General features: G+C 39.8%; 1 protein-coding gene across 1 annotated transcript; it reads right to left on the bottom strand.

The window, feature by feature from the left end:
- Positions 1-9,578: 9,578 nt before the first annotated feature.
- LOC103370324 (neuronal pentraxin-1) lies at positions 9,579-21,790 on the bottom strand. The gene is made up of 7 exons (XM_008299348.1): positions 21,297-21,790; positions 21,008-21,209; positions 15,966-16,224; positions 15,396-15,776; positions 13,578-13,828; positions 11,230-11,409; positions 9,579-9,788 (listed from the first exon to the last, which is right to left on the bottom strand). The coding sequence occupies exons 1-7, from the start codon at positions 21,788-21,790 to the stop codon at positions 9,579-9,581; spliced, it is 1,977 nt and encodes a 658-aa protein (XP_008297570.1).
- Positions 21,791-22,766: the final 976 nt, after the last annotated feature.

A 22,766-nucleotide genomic window follows, 5' to 3' on the forward strand; every position in this document is an offset into this window, starting at 1 on the left:
GCTTATTTAACATTTTGTTATTTGGAGTTGGTACCGTGCATCATAGAGGAGAGACTGTTTAGATCTTTTTTTTTTTTTGACAGTATAATTTTACAAACAATCTTCTCTCTGTTTTGTTCAATTAAATGCAATTGGTAAAATAACAGAAAAAAAAGCACTAGCATGTTTTTACAAATGGTGGTTTTTAAATCTGTAATCTTTTGAAAGAATTATTTAATTATTTGAAAGAAAACTATGTAAGGTTTACATTTCTTTATACATTTTTGTATTTCAACTACAAGGAGAGTTTGTTGTGTTTCTTTTCTTTTTTGTGCATCAAGAGTATTTTCTTGTTACAAATACAAGAGTACATAGACAGTTTTAATATTCCCACATAACTTCCCTTTGCTGTGTGTCCTGACAGGTGATCCTGCAACATGTGATTAAACTACTTCAGCCTTCAGGAAAAGAGATCTGCTGGCTGTCACCTCCTGAGCCCTGTTTGCCCCCTCTTTAACCCTCCTCGTCCTCTTCAGCCCTCCTCGTTCCTGTCATCCTTCCTCACCATGTTCTGCAGCAGGAGGGCCTTTGCTCCACTGCCAGCTCCTGTCACCGCCACTGACCCTCAGTTCGAGCCAGCAGGACTCTCTGGGCCTTTACATCTGAGAAACAAGTCCGAAAATGCAATTTATTGTCAGTAAAGGTTGCAATCTCTCCATTTTTTCTCAAGTTAAGGTGTGTTAGGTGTTACAGTAAAACTGTGAAAAACAAAACCTGAGTTGACCTCATCACTGGCTGACATCTCTATATTTCATACAGGTCTTAAATCTATTCTTAACTTCTGTCTCTGATGGTGTGAGTCCGTGCGAGTCCAAATTGTGTGCGCCCTCACAGCTCATGTGTCAGGAAGAAAATCTCAAATGTTTACAACTGGACAGATGCAGAATATATCGTCAATGAAGTTCCGTTTAAGACACATAAATACAAAGAAAAATAAGAAGAGAACCTCAAATGCCCTCCAGTGGGTTTAAAAGGCACAGTATCTTAAAGAAAAAGAAAAAAAATCACCAAACTGACACCATTTGTCAGCCAGAAACTGTAAAAATCAGAGAGAATTGATTAATGAACTAATTATCTTCCGTTGGAAAACTTAACTAAAATGAATTCTAACATTGTGACATTTAATTTAAATCACTTCATTTTTTATGTCTCATTAGAATATTCATCAAAAATACACTCTTTGTGCCAGATTCTGGGGAAAAATGAAAATAAAATGAAACAAGCGTAAAGCCAGTAGTGACTCAGCTGTGACCAACAGTTATGTGGCAAAAAATTCGACTGAACTGCAGGTTGTGTTTACGCAAAGCAAGGATGCGACAAGTTTGGAAAAAGTAAGTTTTAAAATATCTACTGTACAATAATGCTGCACAGATGACAGTTCTAAGGTCTCTCTACTTCTAGCCATAGTTGTGTTGTTTTCATAGAGGTGCATAACTTTATATTGCAGCGAAACATGAGCCCACAGTGATGGAAAAATTGGGGAAAAAAAGAGGGTTAGTGGTTTAGACAGTTTCCAGTGATGTTATGTCATCATGAGTAAAAATTAAACTGAATGTGTTTAATTAATGAAAACAATGAAGAAAATGACATACATGAACAGGTGGACAGAGGAGCGTATACATGTTGGTTGTACCTGCTCCTCTTCTGTCTTGCTTGTTGCCACAGCGCCCCCCAGTGCTGAGTTCTGGTACTGGCTGCTGATCCAGGCGGCTCCGCTTTGACTGAAGAGGAAATATTTCTCTCCCTGAGGCGTCCAGCCGGCCGGGCATGGCCTGCATCTCTCTGAGTGAAGAAAACAGAGAGAGAGAGAAAAAAGGATGTGGTTGAAGAAACTCATCCTCAAGAGTTTGTTTTAATCTGCTTCAAGCTCTAAATGACCTTTTCACAGCAGAAATGCCATGCTGGGGTCAATTCTCTGCAGGGATTAGAACATTTTCTGGATGTGAAAACAACCCGATATGATTGGGTTTTTTTTTTTTTTCCTTTGCATGCATGAATTATTAACTTACAAATATTTTTGTCAAACACAAAACACAAAGACAAAACACTCAAACCTTCAAGCATTTTGAACAAAAGAATTTTTGCTTGTTATTGAATAAAACTGCTGTAAATCCGACATAAATGTTTAATTTAAGAATATCAGTGCAAATGACTTCAGAATTATTCCACTGTATTTTATTGATTAAAATATTCGCTGAAGAGTCGGTTTATTATGCACACCCAGTTCAAACTAATGTGGTCTAACATGCTGGCAATAAATCCCACCATTAAGGTTATAATGTTCAGTTTAAATAAAACTGTTTAATAGATTTAACTGTATGACCTTTTCAAGGAGTTATTTGTGGTGCTATAGAAATGTTTCGCATTATCATAACTGTTGAGTTCATCTGTCCATTTATATCTGCCTCTATTATAGAGGTGGGATTTTTTGCAGGACTCTTGTATTTGACTTAGTTTGAACTATGTGTGCCTAATAGACTGGCAGCTAAATGTACATTGTCATGTAATGAAAGCCTAAAGCAGGATGTTATAGTTTTTGTTCAATTTGATCTGATAAAAAATAAATAAATAAATATATATAATTTAATGCATTAAAAAGCTTCCAAACGCACACCTTAACATTAGGGCAGCTTTCAGGACTAAAGTAACAAAAGAAATTGAAATGGCTCTTTAATAGGAACACCACAGATTACTGGGAAATCTTAAAAACAAACAAACATTTTCATAGCAGAAATGTTTCCTTCTGCTCTCTTAAGCCTCATGACCCCTTTTAGATAAAATTGAATAGTTTGGGAGCTTCTGCCATTCACCACAGCCCTGACTTGAATCTTCTTTATGAAAAATAGAGTTGCTAAAAAAAAACTTGGTCACTTGAGGGCTAAACCTTTAAGCATCAATCAGCGACAATCACAGATCACCACAGATGATTTTGTCATTGTGAATTCTAAAAGCAGAGCTTAAAAAAATCTCCACAAATAAAGAAGGACTTTGAACGTTCTTTATTTATTTAACTGTTGAACATTTGGTCTTTTTAAATATTCACAGTGTGTTTGTAAATAATGTTGGTTTGTATGTATTTGTTGCGGCTGACTGTTTAATAGAAATTGAAAATGGAAGCAGGACATTTATGTTTTTTTATCGTGCTGTTTTCTATCTTTTAAAACACAAAACACTTAACAATGCTGCCTGTTTAAAAAGCTGGCAGCCTACACTGTGATATTTAGAGAACTGGAAATCCAGATTTGGCCATCTTGGAAAGTTTTTTAATCTGGATGTTGCTTTGAGAACTGGCACCAAGGTAAAATGGATCACCTTACTCAGGAGAGCAAAATGTAACATTTCCCAAATTGGATTGTTCTGTTTCAGGTTAAAATGACTGTGATACAGCTCTCACACACTCACCAGCAGCTGAGGAGCTGCTAATGGGCCAGTACTGGTTCAGAGCAGGAGACTGGGAGAGCTGGAGCAGATACGACTGGTTGGGTGTCTCCAGTCCGTTTGTCAGAGTTCTCACTCATGTCTCCTGCAGAGCCCAGTGGGATTGAGACGTTAAAGTGATCTAAACCACTGTGGCAGCAAACACACGCATCAGAACAACTGAAAATTACAGACACAATGTCCCATCACTTGTTTCCATGGATACAGGATAATAAAGGATGTGTCAGTGAGGAAACAAAGCAGACTGACAGAGGAAAAGAAAAAAAAGATGAGACCATTCACAAAGAACACAGTCCTCTCTGTGCACCACCACATGGAAACATTCATTCTGAAATACGGCGTCAAAGTCTGGATTTCTGCTGGCACCAGAATTCTGTATTTTTTAAAGGTAAAATCCAACATGTGATCAGTTTCTTTACTGCCGCGGAGCTTAAGCTTTTAAAAATGCCATTTAAGTCAACAAATCTCATGAAAAGACCAAAACCATCAATAAAACCATACCAACAAGGACAAGTAGGCGGAAATTTGATGTTCAGGTCTTTGAATTTAAGATCAGAACATGACAATGAAATGAAAGCAGCGACTGGCTTTTAGCTTTTACAATATGCATCTGGTTCTGCCATTTTACACAGAGACACGATTTAATGTTGAGTACGCTTTTCTAAAATGTGCTAAAGTGAGTTAACACGTGGATGTCAAAGGAAGTAAACAGTAAAAAAAATGCTCAATTACAAGTAAAAGCCTACTTTTACTTTTAAAAGTACAGAGCAGCAAAATGTAGTGAAGGTTTTGGAGTAGAAGTCCTGGTTTGGTGACTGATATATTATTATATGTACTATCATTAGATTATCAATAGTGAAGCATCAGTGTGTCTGCAGCAGGTTACTGTCGAAGCTGCTGCAGGTTTGAACGACTTTACACCCACTTTATACCCAGTTTTATATACAGGGACAGAAGATAAATCAGAGGCATCCGAACATGATTAATGGGAGATGAAATGAGAAAAGTTTAGACACACAAATCTGCTTTCAGTTTTTGGTGAGATATTGGATCACTAGAAAATATACAGAAAATGAATTATGTGAGAAGCTCAGAGTGGAAAAGTCAGTATTTGTTGGAGCTGTTAACAACTCAGACATCTGAAACGTAACACTGACTACACACTGCTTTTTGGAGGAAGCCACAAAGGTTGTAAAGCACTAAGTTTAATCTGTGACTACGTGTTGCATTTTAAAAGCTTGTTATATTATCCAATATCTTTAATCTGCATCTTTAAAAAGCTGTCAGGTAAAGAGGTAAAGAGTAGAAAGGACAATATTTCCCTCTGTGATGTCGTGAAGAAGTAAGAAAAGGAGCATAAAATGGAAATATAAGTATCTCTAAGTTAAACTCAACTACAGTACTTAAGCAAATCTTCTTAGTTACTTTTACCCCTGGAAATAAAAGTGCTCAACTTAAACCAAACTTAATATTTAGTTTCAGTGTCGACATCAAGCCTGCAAAGCACTGACATGAATAAATGTTTTAGTATGTTTTCTTTCTTTCTTCTTTCATCAGTAGCTGCAGTTTTTTTGTTTGTTTGTTTATTTTCCTGCCTTGCTTTATTTTGAAGTTTCCTTTGTCTTCAGACTTTCCCACATGCTGCACTTCATGCATCCATTTCCTGTGTTGTGGATCTCAATTTTTTGTTTTTCTGTGCATATTGGAGCTGTTTTTCTGTCTCTGGTCCTCATGTTACCTCAATCTCAACACACACAACACATGAAAAGAAACCCACTGACCTGATGTATGTGTGAACAAGCCAGGCAAAAAGAAACAGCTGGATAACAAGTTCTGCCTTAACTGACACCTGGAAGTGGAAGAAATCAGTATAGTGAAGCCAAGCCTTGCACTGTGAATCATATTTGTCTGTGCCACAAAGCTGCATTGTTAAAAATCTATCTACCTCACTGAGCCACATGCTTCAGTCCCACATGCTGCCACAAAAGTTCACTACACGTGTATTAATCCACCACGTAAAGTAGTCCCCCAAGATGTGCCCTAGTTCCTCCTGGCTGGGTCACATTTAGTAAAAACTATGCTCACTAAGGGAGACAGAGAGCCAGACCAGCGGTTTTGGTGTGGGATTTTTTATGTTAAAACAAAAAACAAATGAAAAAATGTGGATGCCAGTTTCATCCTTCAGGAGCTTTTTTCTTTGTTGTCTATCTCTGAAATGTACATATTCCATCATGTGTACATTTTTGTTAAAACCACATTTGATTATGATTATTATTATTATTATATGAAATCATGTAAGGCGTCTCATATCTGAAAAACATTTCTGTTATGTTACTTTAAAAGCATTCCTCCTTTGTTATCATGGAACACAATCTATGTTCCTGAGAACGTCCTCCACACAATTTCTGAATGACTCAGTTCACTCTCAATCTGATGGGAAAACTGTTAGAAATGATAAATAATCTTAACACATTTCTTGAACATCAGATTAAAACTTTAAACAATTATTAGAACATGTTGTAGAACATTGTGGGAATGTTCCCTGCTAGCTGAGGTGCCTCTAACAGAATCCAGTCATGTGAATATTGTTGTTTTTCTTTTTCAGAAAGTCTGCTTCTAAGACTTCCCCCGCTGCGGCCCTGCAGTGAGGTTTGTAGATTACTTTAAGCAACCAGGATGTTGTTTCAGCAAAGAACTGTTAAGTTTTTAAATGTCTTGTTTTGAACACAACAAACACAACTGACTCAAATATTAGGGGATGAGGCGCTTCTTTAAAACATCAAATAAAACTCACATTATCTGCATGGCCAGACGCCACTGAGGATTAGTGGAAAACATGTATTATTATGTTGTAGGCATTATTGTTGTTGTTTGGAGAATAACATTTAAACTCATCAGTACTTCCTCAAAGCAGCTCATTAATTAAATCATTAGTGAACATAACAATGAGTTCCATAGTCTTTTAAGACAACTCATGCAAAACAGGCTAAAAAAATTTTTTTTTTTAAACTCCGGAAATTCAAAAATCCACCTAAAGCAACAGATCTTGATTTAAAGTGGAAACCCTTGAAAGTAAAAATGCATCTTATAGTTATAAACAATAAAGGTGTCAACATAAACAGTAAAAGTTTTTGCTGTAGTGATGTAACATAGTTTTTTCCCACCAATAACAGGCACAAAAGAGCAGCTCGGTGTTCTTCTGGTCTTTGTTTGTTGTCTTGTTGAATTATAAGCTTTATCCTAATACGAATATTAAAACAATCTCTGCTGCTGCATGCAAAGCAGAAACTGGGTTTGATAACTCAACCGTTCATTCTTTATTTTTCAAACACTGTAAATGGCTTTAAACAGACATATTCACATCTGTGCCATAAAAACTCACTTTTTGGGGGCTTATAGGGAATCCAAATGTTTTGGATTGTTGGGTGTTTCTGTCTCTGCCTTTGTGAAGCGCTATGAGATGACTGTTGTTGTAAATATGCGCTATACAAATAAAATTGAATTGAATTGAATTGAATTTAAAATAATGTAAATAAAGGCTGGATCAACCTGTTAAGGAACCACGGGGGAAAAATATGTTCACCGACTGTATTTGACTGATTACATGGGTACTAATCTTCAGTTTTTAACAGGAAACACAGAGGTGTGTCTGCATTTGACATGATCGTATGTTTTTGAGAATTTTATCTGTAATTTTTCCACTAAGTTAGATTCTACATCTATGTATCTTATTTATCTGCATCTTAATTCTTAATCTGTATTGTTGTTCACTAACGATATGTTGTCTTGTTTGCATTCACTAATTATCTAATTACCAATGGGCTCCGCCTCCCCCACACAGGATTCAAATAGTGTATTTGCAAACAACAGATTGTGAGGTGATGAATCCTCTCAGCCTGCTGTGTGTTTGTGTGATCTGTACTCAGATATTCGAGCGCTCCCGCTGGTTAATAACGCATCTTATTTTGAAGGGAACTTGACTGTTGAATTCGTGTCACATCAGTCACGGAACAATACAACAACAACAACAAGTACATGCACTGAACAGAAGAAAATGATCGAATAAATAAGCTTGTGGCCCAGTTTGAATTCATAAAATGTTTTAAATAGTTTTATTCAAAATCCTGACATATTTACAAATATGTGACAGCATTTATCGTGCATTTTCTTCCTCTTTCAAGTTTTTACAATTTTACAAGTATATAGTTTTGGCTTACACATGAGGGAGGGACTGTTGATGGAACACACTGCAATAATATATATATTATACAGCCAAAGACACAAGAATAAACAAAGAACCCCCCTTATTAAACGTTAAAATGTACACCAAAGGCGAAGATAAGCAAGTCTTTACGTTAATGATGCATAAATTCACCTTACAATCTACACACTTAGGAGGTGCATAAAGTGAAGTCTAAGTAACAAAGACAGAAAAAAAAAGAAAGAAGTGTCACATGCATTTGGCCCACTATCATGAGAGAAAGAACAGGAGCACGGTTTCAAAGTGCTGCTCGTCTTGGCATTCCAGTCAAATAAAAATGTTGCAGATATTTACAGCTGTAGCGTGACAATGTCGTGGTCCTGATGCTGAGAGACTTTATCGCCATGGCAACAAGAGATACCTCTTATTTTACTATCAGTAAGTTCAATGCAGGGTACTGAGTTTTACTCAGAAGGGATGGGGGTTATAAGAAGCGAATAAATATCAGTCAGTGTACTTCCAAAGATGTGCTTTACAAACAAACACAAGGTTAAATCAAGGAGGAAGTGCTATTTACTTATTTACAACGTCAGAAATGCAATAACGATTCCTTTTAATAGTTAAAAACGGACTGTCTGGTATCATTTACATGTACAAAAAACACCTCCGTTAGAAAAACATGAAAGTGCAACTACAAACAATCTTTACTTCTTCAGCTTCTCTGAGCGTGCTTGTGCGTCTGCCTCTGCCGCGGTGGTTGAGCTGCTCGGAAATAGGCAGGATCAGATCAGATGTTAAATCCCACTATAAGCCAACCGGTTGCCAAGGAGACATGAGCATTACCGCAATGGCACGTTGAGGGTTGGTTAACCTGCATCAGTGCAGCCAGGTGGCTTGTGGCTGTAACGTGTCATGTCTGACATTGAGCTGCGTTGCTCTTATGTAACAACACCTTTGACAGCTTACAGACAGAAAACATACAAAGTGTGAAGCATATTCAGTCCCGCATTGACAAAATGCATCACTCACTGTCATGAAGAATACATTTGGTTTTTTTCTGTATGCCTCAAAAGCACATTTTATCTTCTTTCTACAAAAAAAAGCCTGTTGTAGAGTTTTCAATATGAAATACTAATATAAAACCACCTGCCAAAATCTCAGTGTGAAAAATCCACATTAATACATTGTGCTAACACTGTGCCAAATTTGATCTGCACTGTAAAAAAGTCACAACAACATCGTCCTGTATTCCAACAAAAAAAAACAAGCAGATTTCTGTTTGTCTGTACTTCTGCAACATCCGCAAATCATCTCTGCTCAGGTGTCCATGTGGCTCGATTTGTAAGCTCCTAGGTGCTCTTTTAGCCACTCGTTCACCTCCTGTAATGTTTCTGTTGCTCACATACCAAACAAAACAAGCTGGTGCAGGCAAGTTAATGGCAAACAGCAACCTTTGGACCTGTTCTGATGGAAGGAAATCCTATTATGTGTGTTGGATCCCGCAGAGTCATGACCATACAGCCAGTAAATCCAAAGCCCCGCGCTCTTTGGAGCCTTCAAAGCCGTCCTGCTCAGAGCGGTAGAGCGAAGAAGTGAGGGTGTAGGTGGAGAAGGCAGAGAGATCGGACAGGAATGGCAAATATATATATATATATATTTATATAAAGAAAAAGCAAAATAACTCCTTGCTCTGCCTGTTGCCTGTGGCTGACCTTGTATTATTAAAGTTCTGCAGCCAGCATGATGAAAAACCAGCAAAGAGATGAAATAAATGATTGCTCAGTTCTTGATTCATGACCAAATGATATTTTTCCACTCTCCAACCATTTTTTGACACAGGTATGTAATCAGTTTAATGGAAATGAAGATCCTACGGGGTGTGAGGGTTCGGTGTCCATCTTTAGTGGCAGGGGTCAAAATCGAGCTCAGTGAGGCCTCCGTGGAGCTCTACCATTTCCTCTGACCACGACATGACGTCACCGATGAGGTGGCCTCCGCAGGTCGCCTGACTGTGGATCTCGCTGGATGTCAGGACTCTGGACCAGAACTGGAGATCCGACAGCTCCCCCATGAAGGACTGAGTGACGTCGAAGCGGCCTCCCATTGTGTCCTGTGGAGAGAGAAGGTGAGATTGAAAGGTTAAAAATCTATGATGGTATTACAAGATGCATAATATATACATACATATATATATACATATATATATATACATATATCTTTTCTATATTCCCGCCATTCAGAAGCCCATTTTTCATATTCTGTTTTGCACTGCTCTCCTTGTTTGCACTATTTCTTATATTTATATGTACATTTTTTATTTTTATTTTTTCCTGTCTCGTATATGTGTACCTCTGTTGAATGCTGCTATCAACGATGTGAATTTCTCCACTGTGAGATAAATAAAGGCATATCTTATCTTATCTTATCTTATCTTATAAATGACTAAGAAAGTGATTGTGGAAATTGAAAATGCCACTTCAGTAGATCAGGGATGACTTCAAATTCAGGTAAAGATGAATCAGTAACACTTACAGCAACTAAAATAAATGTGGCAAGACACATTTTTTTGATTTAACTTTTGCTGTTGCATTTTTCATATTATGAACTCAATGTTGTTTGCAGTCTATTGGCTATAGAATAATGGCACCATTAGGGTTTAAACTGGTTCCCTAGAAGTCTCAATTTCAATCTGCAATTCTGTCCAGGTACAAATTCTCGAAGGTATGGAGGCTAGATTTACATCACACATGAAGTTGCATCTACAATTGCTCAGCTACAACAGAAACAAGTTTGTTCTCCCCATTAGCTATTGTCAGCTTTTTGCAGGTAGCTGAACTGGTTACTGGTAGAAGGCTGAAAAGGAGCCCCATCAGAGAAGGTAAAAACACAGAGCAATAGAAACCAAGGTAAAACAAAAGTGAACCTTGAGCTCTTGGATTTGAGAGGGTTGAAAACCGCAATTCCGTAATTATTTCTGTAGGATCAGTAAGTGATGAAACCTGCCTACTCAAGAATACAACAAGGCATTTGACTGAGCACTCGGCATCGGGGTTTCTGTGAAATTGGAATTCTGATGGTTGTTTCTTGCTTTAGATAGCAGCCAGGCAGTTACAGGAAGACACATTGTCTTTTGTTTCCTAGGTGGTGTTGATCATTCGGTGTCTTGTGTTGTTGGTAGCCCCGATGCTCAAAAGATAACCAAAAGTGACTCAGCCTTTGCGACAGCAGCAACTACGCCACTAGTACTACTTACTGGAAAGTTAAACAAGCACTTATGTAAAGAAACAACATTCCTGGTAAGAGTCACAAATGTCCAAATATGTGACTGTAAGTGTGACGTCTGTACTATTTTAATGTCAGACTATCACCTATTTATTGTCAGGACTCGTTGTTTTGATCCTTTATTAGGTCCAAGTACATATTTGCATTTGAAGAAATCTGATCAGCATCAGGCAAATGTACATATTAGAGTCTAACAAGGAAAGGACAGTCCATTTATACCCATTGTCTTTATGCAGCTACAATGTCCTTCAGCATTCTGTAGGTCATACCTGCTCCTGACCCAGGATAAAGATCCCTCCTGGTTTGATGGGGTGCCAAGCTGACAGGTTCTGCCCAGAGCCTTTCTTCACTCCATCCTGGTAGGCCTCCCAGACACCGTCGCGTGTCGACCACGTCACGCACACGTGATGCCACTTCCCATCAGTCATGGTTATGGGCAGCGTCACTGCCTGAACACCCAGGGGAAGACACACAGACAGGTAGACAAGGACAGATTTGTTATTCTGGAGATTTATTCTTGTTTAAGAGTAAGAGAAGGAACTCCAGACAAGTTGATGGGATGACCAGAACCTATGTCTTGGAAACATCATCATGTTGGAGGAATGACAACAAAAGTGCATATTCTGAAAGCCTTTCACCATATATAGGTATCCACGCAGCCTGAAGCCTTACAAGCAGGTGCTCACTAATGCAGGGAAAGTGGATTATGAGACTCTCCACTCAGCTCATCCCCATTAACTCAAGAAAATTAATTAGAGACTAAGATTAATCTGCATTCTGAAGATCATTTAACTGTGTCATTGATCAGTTCGATGACAGCCAACTGTGTAACTCCGAGACAACAAACATGACAGTTCGCTCCTCTTGGTAATGTCACTCCAACAGAAAATTAGGCCAATCCATTATAATAATCAGATTAATTGCTTTGTTGATTTGTTGAGCTCGCTGTACACAGTACTGGGGCAAGGCGAACATCTGTCTTCCGTTTAGGGGAAACAGGTATCCGCCTTTCAGAGAATTAAAGATTAGGAGGCTAATAGAAGAATGAAATAACGTGTGTCAACAATCTGTGTATGGGTAAATGTCGTGTTAGTGAGTAATACAAAAAAAAAGGATGCGAATAGAGTAGCAAGAGATGTATATTTTAAATTTGAAGTAGAACTTCCTAGAAGAGTTACCAGGTAACCTGCTGGTTTAGAGACTGACATGTACAACTTGGCACTAGATTGTATTTGGTTGGTTGTTACCAGCCAGAAACAACACAACAGCGATTTTAAATACTTTGGTGGGCGTTTTTATGTCTGTCAAGACATTTCTAACTTCTAGACTAAACTATTGTAATTCCTTATTATCAGGATGTCACAATAATGTGTCTCTTTACCCTAATCCTAACCAGTCTATGTAGATGACTGCCCTCCCTGAGCCTGGTTCTGCCAGAGGTGTTTTTTTCCTTTCTGGTAAAGAGGATTTTTTTTCTATCTCTACACTGTTTTCAAGTACAAGCTCAAAGGGAATCCAAAGGAAAGTCTGTATTTGTTGGGATTCTCTGTATAAATTTTGCAAGACAAGCTCAGCTGATGCCCTGTCAGATGGACTGTCCTGTGACAGTACCCACCAGTCACTAAAAGCAGCCAGGCCTGTAACTTTAGGGCTCAATACAATTTAAACCAGTGACTCGCACAAAAATGTACATCCTGTACAGATGTCATGAATGTGGAAATTAGCTAAAGAGACTGAATATGACTTTTTGTGGCAGGCTGTAAACAAGTTTGTTTCTGATGTAAAGTTTGACACTTTAACATGGAGGTTTATGGGGACTGACTTACTTTTGGAGGGAGCCTCAAGAGGACATTAGAGGAACGGCAGACTTCATTTGTGAAACCCGGAGGTTGAACTCGTAATATTTACCAGTTGTCTGTGTAATCATTGCTTATGGTCCTGGACACACCCGCTGAAGCAGGAACTACCACAAAGGTTTTCAATACCTTGGCAAGTGTTTACGTACCTCTCTGTGGACATACACCACAGCGTCACAGCTGTGCAAAATGTAATTACAAAATTTTACGAGTGTGTGGTTGACATCAAAACGAAAAAGAATTCAAAGATGGCTGTGGTCCTAGACCTAAGTGGACTCAGAGCTGGTGAGATCCCATCACGAGGTGGTCTGTAGTTTTCAACTATTATCACAGAGTTTGACCAGCAAGCAGAAATAAAAAAAGAAACATTCTGCATAGTGCATTTCTTAGAAGCTTAGATTTGTGGCTGCAAAACTGTCTTAAGCTCTAATGAATACCATAACAATACAGCTGACTGATTTCATCATTTAGTCACATTGTTTACAATAAGGATAATGTTTTGTTGTTGTTTATTCCCATTTGGGAGATTACGGTGTATGGCCTCTTGGTTTTGTTCTCTTGGTTGGTGGCAAACTTGTAGCGAAGGCCAGTAACTGGGCTGGGTGCAGAGTTCCAGATAAGGGTGTGTCATGAATATGGTGCTGCTTCTGTTCAGGGTTAGGGTTAGGGTTAGTGATGCTAGGCTAAAGTCAGGTTTGCAGCAATTAATTTGGGTCATATGTGATGAAGCAAGCTTCTGTGCATGACTATTATGCTTTTACCTTGTCATTGATGAGCAGCTCCATGGGATTGCTGCCCCACTCCATTAGCACCAGCTCGTTAGCTTGCCCGGGCACAGCGTAGGAGAAGGGAGTGCCGAGGCCCGGACCTGCACCTGCCTTCAACCACACACAGATGGTCATGGCGAAGATCTCGTTGACCACAGAGCGCTTCATCCTGGCGTACATGTAGTTGGTCTTCATGGGGAAGTCCAGCAGGAAAGCGTTGGGATTCTTTAGCTTCTTGTGGTTTCCTGGTGGAATGGCGGGTGATTAAAGAACAAGTGTGGTTCCAGTCTGTTATTGATTCCCTAAATGCTTTTGTTGGAACATTTTAGTGGTTGTGATTTAGTTGTGTTTGTGATCAGTTTACTACCAACCTAGTCAGCCATTACACCACATGTATAATTTGTCACAAAAAAAAAATCTAGCAAAAAAGCTAAGACATTTAAATGCAGCCCACAAGTAACAGTGGGTTGAAATAAAACAGTGTTTAATCAAAATAATGCAATCACTTAATGCAGTCACTGCAATCTCTTGGAATGTTAAACAGAAATGCGATTTGTGGTTGAATGATTAATGATTAACACACAAACACAATGCCCTCTGTTCAAGTCAGAGCGTTACTTTCATAAGCACTGTTATGTTTTGATGTAACTTAAGATTCGAGTTTCGCTGCTATTCTCTAGAGTCCTTTTGCTTGCTTCATTTTGTACTTGTGAACTGAACCGAGTTTGTCTTTTCATATGGTAATTTTGCATTTGTGATTACATTTAGGTCAGAAGCCACTGGTGTCCTCAAAATGGATACAAACCACATGATGGAGAAGCTCGTTGATAAAATTACCATAAAGATATTTCTGTAATCGATTAAAAAAAAGAAATAAATAAAAAATATATTCTTGCTTTTTATTCTTTCACCAATTTCACGTGTAATGGTATTTCCTCAACCAAACAAAAGAGGTTGGTGAAAAGCATTTCGCTTGTTTTGTAAAAAATATGTTATATTAGAAACTAAGATTTGGATAAAAACACGACACACTGTTTGCCTGAGAAGAAAATGCTTAGTCTTAGTGATAGGAAATATATGCAAAAATAATGCTAATTTTAAATTTTGAATCAAACAGTCTGTATAGGTAACATGGTAAATATGAAGGTAAAGCTACATTACACAAGTCCCTCAAACTAAACAACCATACAATCCTCTTAACCGATAAGACTGTACCAGTGCCATAGGGAAATGAAGAGAATTTTATAACTACTTTTTATGACGTGAAAATGCTATGGCAGAAAGTTTGGTTAGGGTTTGGTGCAAAAACAAGTTTGTCAAATTTGAGGAACAATCTGGGTTTTGGTTAAAATATGCACTTTGTTAAGGATACAGCACCTTGAGAGGTGTTACTTCACCCATCCATCCACCCCTACCTCCTCCATATACCAATTTTGTGGCTTTGCAATATCATCTGACTCCCTCCTTTGCACACATTATAAATATTATAGCAACTAGAAGGTGCTGAAACTTCTGTCTCGCATGACCACCAAGATGAAGCTACTTACACCAACCAAACTATGGGTGTCTTTTTCAATAGGACAGCCTCAGCTAAGAGTAGGACAACTAGACAGATATTTTGTGATAATGGTTTGAATTTGTAATATTTATGTTGTAGTCACTTAAATCTGTTAAGTTTTAGTATGGTCATGGAGAAGGTTATAATTTGGTGAAAACTGGTTATGGTAGTCTCCAGAAAATCAGTCTGAATCAATGTAATGTCTTCTGACATGTATGTGTTTCGACACTATGTGCCCGTCTGTGTGTGTTTACCATGGTCACCGTTGCCGTGGTGCAGTTGGCTGAGCACTGTTTCCAGCTTGCTGTGCCCGGCACCCTGCAGCCTCGTCTCTTTGCTGCTGAAAGGCAGCCGCCGTGCGTGATGATCATCATAATGGTGGTCATGACGATCGACACCGTGGTGGTCTTCATGGTGGTTTTCATGGTGATCATCATGGTGATCATCATGGTGGTCATCATGGTGTCCAGGTCCGTGTTGATAATGGTGGTAATCATCGTGGTGATCGTCGTGGTGATCGTCATGGTGATCGCTTTCATGGTGATAATTGTGGTGATCGTTGTGATGATCATTGTGGTGATCGTTGTGATGATCATTGTGGTGATCATTGTGGTCATCGTGATGGTCGCTGTGGTGTCCGTCACGGTGGTCACTGCGGTGGTTACCATGGTGAACCCGATGCCTGCTGTGATGCCCGTCGTAATGGTGGTCATAGTGGTGATCATCATGACGACTGTGGTGACCGCTGTGGTGGTTGTATCTGTGGGTACCGTGGTGGCTGCCGTGATGGCCACTGTGATGGTTGTCACGGTGACCGGTACCATGGTGGTCATCGTGGTGGTTGTCATCATGGTGGCCGTTTCCATGGTGGGTGTCGTGGTGGTCGTCATGATGGTCGTCATGGTGGCTGCTGCCATGGTGATCGTCATGGTGGTCGTCATGGTGATCGCCGTGGTGGTCGTTGTGGTGACCATAGTCATGGTGATCTCTGTAGTAGCTGTGCAGCTGCTCCTCCAGAGCGTTGATCTTCCGCTGGAGGAGTTCTCTTAAGGAGCTGGAGTAGGAGCTGGAAGAATTCCTGGCCTGCGGACACATAAAACACCAAGTAACTAAAACAATTTCTAACAGAGTAAGAACATCTCACTGACTGGATAATTTTACAAGGCAGAGTTTTGTTTAGTCATTTAAAGGTTTAATGTATTTAAAACATCTTTTGCCTTTATAAGTATTGAACACCTTTTTTAAAATTTTTTTTTTTTTTATCAAGTACTACTACCTTGGTCTTATTACCCTGAAAACACATTTGTGAAGTATTTGTTTTATATAGTGGACCAAACCAACCACAGAATACTATTACCATCGTCAGCATCATTGTCGTCATCAGGAGTCAGTCATAAAATGCAAAGATATTTGAGTAGGGATGCTTAGACAATTCCAAAAAAAAAAAAATCAATGCCTTTCAAAAGGAACTCAATAATTAAGTGTAGTGACGCCATTTAAAAAGCTCAGGAAATGGATATCATTCAAATTGAAGCATTGCATTGACACACAAGAGCAGCCAACATGACAATATGACAAAATAATCCCAGTTGAGGTCTCCGGTCTTCTTCAGTGAGTTTGCTCACTTGTCAAACTGCAGTCGCACCCTTTGTGCTATGAATTCATTTACAACAAACTGCTTCCAGCATCAGCAATGAACTTTATTGCTTCAGTCACATTCTACAAAATGAGCTGGAAGCAAATTTCTGTGATTATACTAAAGGGCCAGAAGTTCTTTGCCGCAAATAAAAAGAATTATGGTTTGACATTTAAAGTTGCAGCGGGAATACTTTTCCATCATGTCCTCTCTCTTCCTCTCCCTCGCTCACCCTCGTCTTCCTCCCCAGCAAATCCGGCTTTGTTCCCTGCCAGCACACGCCACGATTAATAGCCTCGTCAGGGAGGATGAAGCTAATTGGAGGTGAGGCTGGCTCGCGCCCTTCGGTGCGTGGCCAGAGGCTGGTGGCGCAGACATCCTGTTAGAGGATGGAGTGATGGAGGGTAAATCCTGGCTCCTCTTCTGTTTTGTCTCACACCTTCGAGGGAGATCGAAGGGGATTTCTGGCAACACCTTCCCTGAACACAGCCTGAGACCACCTGCACTGAAAATGATGCTTTCATGGGCCAGTGGGCAGCAGGGTTTTAGTCTTGCAATGTGACACCAGGATCAAGAAAATGTTTTAACACAAGTGTGACAGCAGAACTGCATGTGTGGCTTGTTTTAGATGCCGGAAAAGAGTTTAGGAAATCACGAGTGATGTGCAATGGCTACAAAATAGAGATGACCAATACTTTGGAAGAACAACAACAGCAACAAAGCTGCCCGGTAAACAGTGATCTATTGATTTGTGGGGTTCAAAGTGAAGGATTTTTTGAAAACTGGATCTGTGGTTCCCAGTGTTTCTGGCTTGTGACCTTTTGAAACATTACAAAGTTGACTAAAGATTTCTCACCAGAGGAATTATGAGTTCTTGAAGCAGGTAGTGGCATTTTTCAATCATGTTTAGGACCCTAAAGCAACTATGACTACTATTATATGGTGAGGTTGGGAAATCTAAATTCTATGCTATATAACTGTAGTTACAACATTAGATTGGAACATTTAGTGAGGACCTCAGCCCAGCTTCAACCTGAACTTTTGTAAACCTTTTGAACCACACATAACACCAAAATGATGCTTACAGGATTACAACAATAAAGGTTTGAGGCTGTTGTCATGGTATTAACGTTTAGTCTAACACAGACTGCAGCTTCATTCAAATCCCATAAAAAGCTTATAGAAGCTAAAATGTGACATTTTCAAGGCCAAAGAGCAAACAAAAGCACGCTTAACCTGAGCTGATGTACATACACACACTAGACGCATTTCAGGATTAATTAGAAAGTTTAACTTCCTTTAGCAATCTGCTAAGTGAATAGCAAAAATACTTTTATCAGGTCTTTTATCCTCTTTTGTCATTCTGTCTGAATTCGAATACTGTTTGTGCACAGGAGCTGTCTCCCTCCACCATGTGACTGGTTGCACACCGGGGTTGTTTATGGTCAAGGGTGAGGGCTAATCAACTTAGAGTATCTTCCTGCTCAGCTTTAGCCACTGATATCCAGGAGAGAGATTGAGAGCCGGAAGTACTAAGAGAGGACATTAACTTCCATGGCCTGGAGACAGCAGTCAAACAGATTTGATATTAGCTTAGTGGGTGGTGTGTGTCTGACTGTGGCTGGTGGGTGGTTTGTGATGTGTATGTGTGAGACGGGTTAGCTCCAACTTTTGAATTCTGCTTTATTGTGCTTTTAATTCCAAAAAACACTCAAGAAATACCACTACAAATAACATCCTTTTGAAAAAAAAATCCAGAGCTATGTCTTATTACTCATATAAGGCAGTGTCTATAAACTGTACAGCAGCCTGTAGGTTACCCTCTCTTTATGGAACATCTCCTTCTTTTTTGGCAGCACACATCACAGGCAGCTGATTCAGCGGCTGAGCTTGTGACCCTCAATGACGCAAAATATGACCCCAATTAAGTCAAACCTTTGATAGGCTTTCGCTTCCCCCGACACATTACAGAGCGTTTGAATTGTGCGGAACGTGCAGCTCCTCCTGTTTACCCTCTTCACCTGAAACATCAGAGCTTTAATTACATCGGCGTGATTTTTTTTCTGTTTTTTTTTGTAGAAGTTTAAGAAAAGGTTGATTTACTCCCACTGCATGATTTTCTGACTATAACTGAGAGCCCCTCGAGGGAGATCACATATGATTGGTAATAAATTAAACATTATCTCAAAGATGAATGAAGTCAAAGAAAGGGCAGAGGCTTATGGCAGGTATCCTATAAATGCACATTTCAAAATCATTCATTATTCAGTCAAAAGCCTGGGTGATGTAATTTCTTGGCTGCTAAATCCAACTTTATCTTTACTGCAAATCAAACTACTTATAATATTGTTTATATATGTTTTCTGAGAACTTCTGCAAAAGAGAACAGTATAGTAACCTTGATTAGTAACACTGCCATAAGTGTACGGGACCAATCAAAATAAAATGTATGCTTTAAAGGAAATTTTACATGATCTAATGCCAGTAAGACATAATACAGCCTTAGAAATCGACGTTAAAGGGGATATAAAATCCCAGGGAGTGATTCTGTAGGTGTGAATGTGAGTGTGTTTGGTTGTCTGTCTCTAAGTGCAGCCCTGTGATAGACTGGCGACCTGTCCAGGGTGTCCCCCGCCTTCAACCTAATGAGGATTAAGCAGTGTATAGACGATGGATGGATAGATGGATGCACTGAGGTGTGCACAAGGTGTCAAAAAAGCCAAACTGTATTCTTCCAGAAGGCGATACTCTTAATACTGTTTCCTAGAAATTAAAGTAGTCATTTGTACAAAAGATTACACTTGCCACAAAACAATAAAAGAGAAACTGTTCTCAGTGTTGCTTGTTTTGTTGTCGTGTCATTTTGAACAATAGCTGAATTGGAGAATAACAAGAGCCCATCTATCAGCACAGCTGTCCAAATTCTTTGTCATAAATGGATCCAAGTTTCACTTGCAAGTCCCCACATGTGTTCTGAAAGCCTCTCGATCACTGCCAACACCAACAAGTCTGCCAACCTAATCCACCACCTTAATTGTTTGTTCCTGCTCTCCAATATAACCCACAGGAACTTACTGGTGGCAGGACATGTAGGCACTGATATAGTGATAAAAACTGCTGTTGAAAAACCATGCATAATGTCCTCTGGTAAAGGTTTGGTTGGGTTTAGGAACAAAAATAACTGGGTTAGATTTGGGAAACATCAGGGTTCAGTTAAAATAAATAGGGCATACTAAGTAGAATATAATAAGTACTTTAAAGCTGGTGTGCAGGACTTACATATAAATAAGCATCTGTTACATTCAATCTCTTTCCAAATGAGTCCAGTCAATGCTGAATAAAGCTAGTATACTGGAGTTTAAATTCTGGTGTTTGTGGCAACATTCCTATGCTGGTGCAGAAACGATCCAGCAACCAGCAATAACTGCTTTGGTGAGGAGATGGAATAGGCTGCAGCAAATAAGAGCATGGATGATCATATGGAGAAAAAACATAAAAAACTTGTAATGCTGCAGATAAAAAAAATGCTGTTAAATGAAAGATGACTAAAAAGATTTAAAAAAGATGTCTAAAAAAGGAGTGCAATTGATGGCAAGGCATGTGTCATGGGCACACATTGACAGTGTTTGTGTGATTACCCTCACAGCCAGAAGGGGGAAAATTTCCACACTGCAAGTTTAAAGTTAAAGGGATATAATGGCTAAAATATAAACATGGTTATGCAATGATCATAAAAGAAACAGCACTGGTTGGAAATGAAAAGTGGTCTTTCGTGTTTTGTCAACCCATACATCCACCATGACCTCCTGCCTGCACAGACTTTATATAGATGATACCTGCCTTCCTCCTTTGCTCACAAAATGTAGCTTAAAGTTGTCTCATCAACACACAGGTGATCAATTTACTCTTTGCCCATTTCATGGTTAACACCGCTGAAAGTAAATGGGACTAGCTGCAATTAATTGCTCGATGCCAAACATCAAAAATGATCTCTTTACTGCTTTTGGTACCACAAAAATATTTCTTTAGCCAGGTTGCTCCAGGCTGAGTTATTTCATAATTCAAGTTTATCACATGGGCAGTGGACAGGATCTATAAGGCACGATATAAAGTTAGAAACCTATACAAATTCTGCGCAGTTATCTTACCATCATGAAACAAGTTTGGTCTTGGTTTCGTACTGTTGAATTTAAAATGTTAAACTACCTTACAGTGATCTTTCGCACATACCTGCAAGTTCTCCAGCCTCTCCTTCAATGTCTGCAGGGTTTTTCCAGTCTGTTCTGGTGAGAAGGAGCTGTGTTTGCTGTATGACGAGCCCTTCCTGTGGTGGGGGTCTGACCTGTGGCTGCCGTGGGAGTAATGATGATCGCTGCTGTGATATCCTGAAGGCCCATGGTGCGGCGTTGAAGGCGCATGATGGGTACCGTGAGGCCTTTGATGGTCGTCGTGGTGGCTGTCGTGGTGGCTGTCGTGGTTGTCGTGATGGTTTTCATGGTGATTTTCATGATGGCCGTTGTGGTGATTGTCGTGATGGTTGTCGTGATGACCAGTGCTGTGGTGACCCCCAAAGCCCTCGCACAAGGTGAGCTTGGCGGTCAGCTCTCGGATAGTCTCCCGCTGGTCCAGGATGGTTTCCTTCTGCCTTACGAGGCTCTCACGCAGGTGCAAGATGGTGGCTTTGGCCTCGTCGGACATCATGACTCGCCGACTGCTGCCGTTGGGGCCGTTGCTGTGGCCAGCGCTGCTCGGTCCGTGTGGCACGCTGGGTGGGGAGTAGCAGCTGGGATCTGCTTCTGGGGGGATAGGAGTGCAAACGAATTTGGGGCTGATGCCATAGTCATATTCTATGCCGGGTAAACTACCTGCTGCTGCTGCACATGACAGGAAGTAATAGAAAATTAGAGAACGGAGGGGGAAAAAGGGGAGGACCAATCCCAGAGTGGCTCCGACCCATTGCTGGTGCCTTGCAGACAAAGGCATGAGGCTCAGAAGACTGTCGTCTCTGGCCATATTTGGTTGGAGTCCAAGCTATTCCTTGACAACTGACAGTCCTCCCAGGCTTTAGCTTTCTTGTGACAAACACCATGAATGGAGGTCATTTGCGCTGGATTGGAGGGTGTTGGGGCAAAGCATGTCAACAAAACAGCTGCTTGTGAAATCTCCTCATAAATTCCTTTCAGATGACCAACTCCAAGGAAGTATTCCAACAACACACAAAGGGTGCTGCCACACTATTTAACAGTGTATCTTCAAGTCACGCAAGCTGTCTTGGCTCCATGGCGAGTTAACCGGCTGTGAAAGTTTGGCTGATGGATCTCGATAGCTACCTCCACCGTCTCAAGGATGAGGTGTTGGGCCACTGCCGCGCAGGTGATCCCTCTTGGCTCCAAGGACCTTCTGTGCTCGACAGCTGAGAATAATCCTTTTAACTTCGGCTTCTAACCATCCATCAAATCCCAGACTGCCCTTATGTACTGGAGACAGAAGAAACAGATAAAAAATGTTAAACTTCAAGATAAAAAGTCAAGGAGAATGAAGGCATAATGGAAACAAATTACAAATTGGGGATTTGACTAACTGCTTTTTAAATTGATGAAGAACATTGAGGTTATTTAGTGTTATTTCTGATATGCATCACAAAGTATTTAACTTGCAACCAATAAGAACACCAAAAGAAAAACCCACAGATAAATGCCAAATAAATCATCATCTAGACTGTCAAAAGAAAAAATTGTGAAAATTAAAGCAGATTTAATAGAATGGAGACTGGCTCAAAATAAAAAATGACAGCTTTCTGTTTAAGTGATTGTGTTCATATAGTAATTGCATAGATAAATACAGAGTGTGAAGTCATCTGTGTCATAAACAATTCAACTCTGATTACCAAATCACTGATCCAATCCGTCAGCATTTCTTGTCTGAGCCTACAAACCAGTGTTCAGTGTTTGCTAGAGCAGACGGGTAGACAGCCCCGCGGGGGAGGCTG

This window comes from Stegastes partitus, unplaced genomic scaffold (genome assembly GCF_000690725.1).
Source record: "Stegastes partitus isolate 25-593 unplaced genomic scaffold, Stegastes_partitus-1.0.2 Scaffold1404, whole genome shotgun sequence".
In the NCBI taxonomy this organism is placed as follows: Eukaryota; Metazoa; Chordata; class Actinopteri; family Pomacentridae; genus Stegastes; species Stegastes partitus.

What these genes read in the sequence shown, in the direction of transcription:
- LOC103370324 (XM_008299348.1), bottom strand. Translation starts at nt 21,790, where the DNA reads ATGGCCAGAGACGACAGTCTTCTGAGCCTCATGCCTTTGTCTGCAAGG. An exon ending in AACCATCACGACAATCACCA is followed by an intron (nt 21,210 to 21,296) that starts CAACGGCCATCA and finishes CCATCAAAGGCC; the next exon opens with TCACGGTACCCATCATGCGC. An exon ending in AGCTGCTCATCAATGACAAG is followed by an intron (nt 11,410 to 13,577) that starts GTAAAAGCATAA and finishes CTGGGTGTTCAG; the next exon opens with GCAGTGACGCTGCCCATAAC.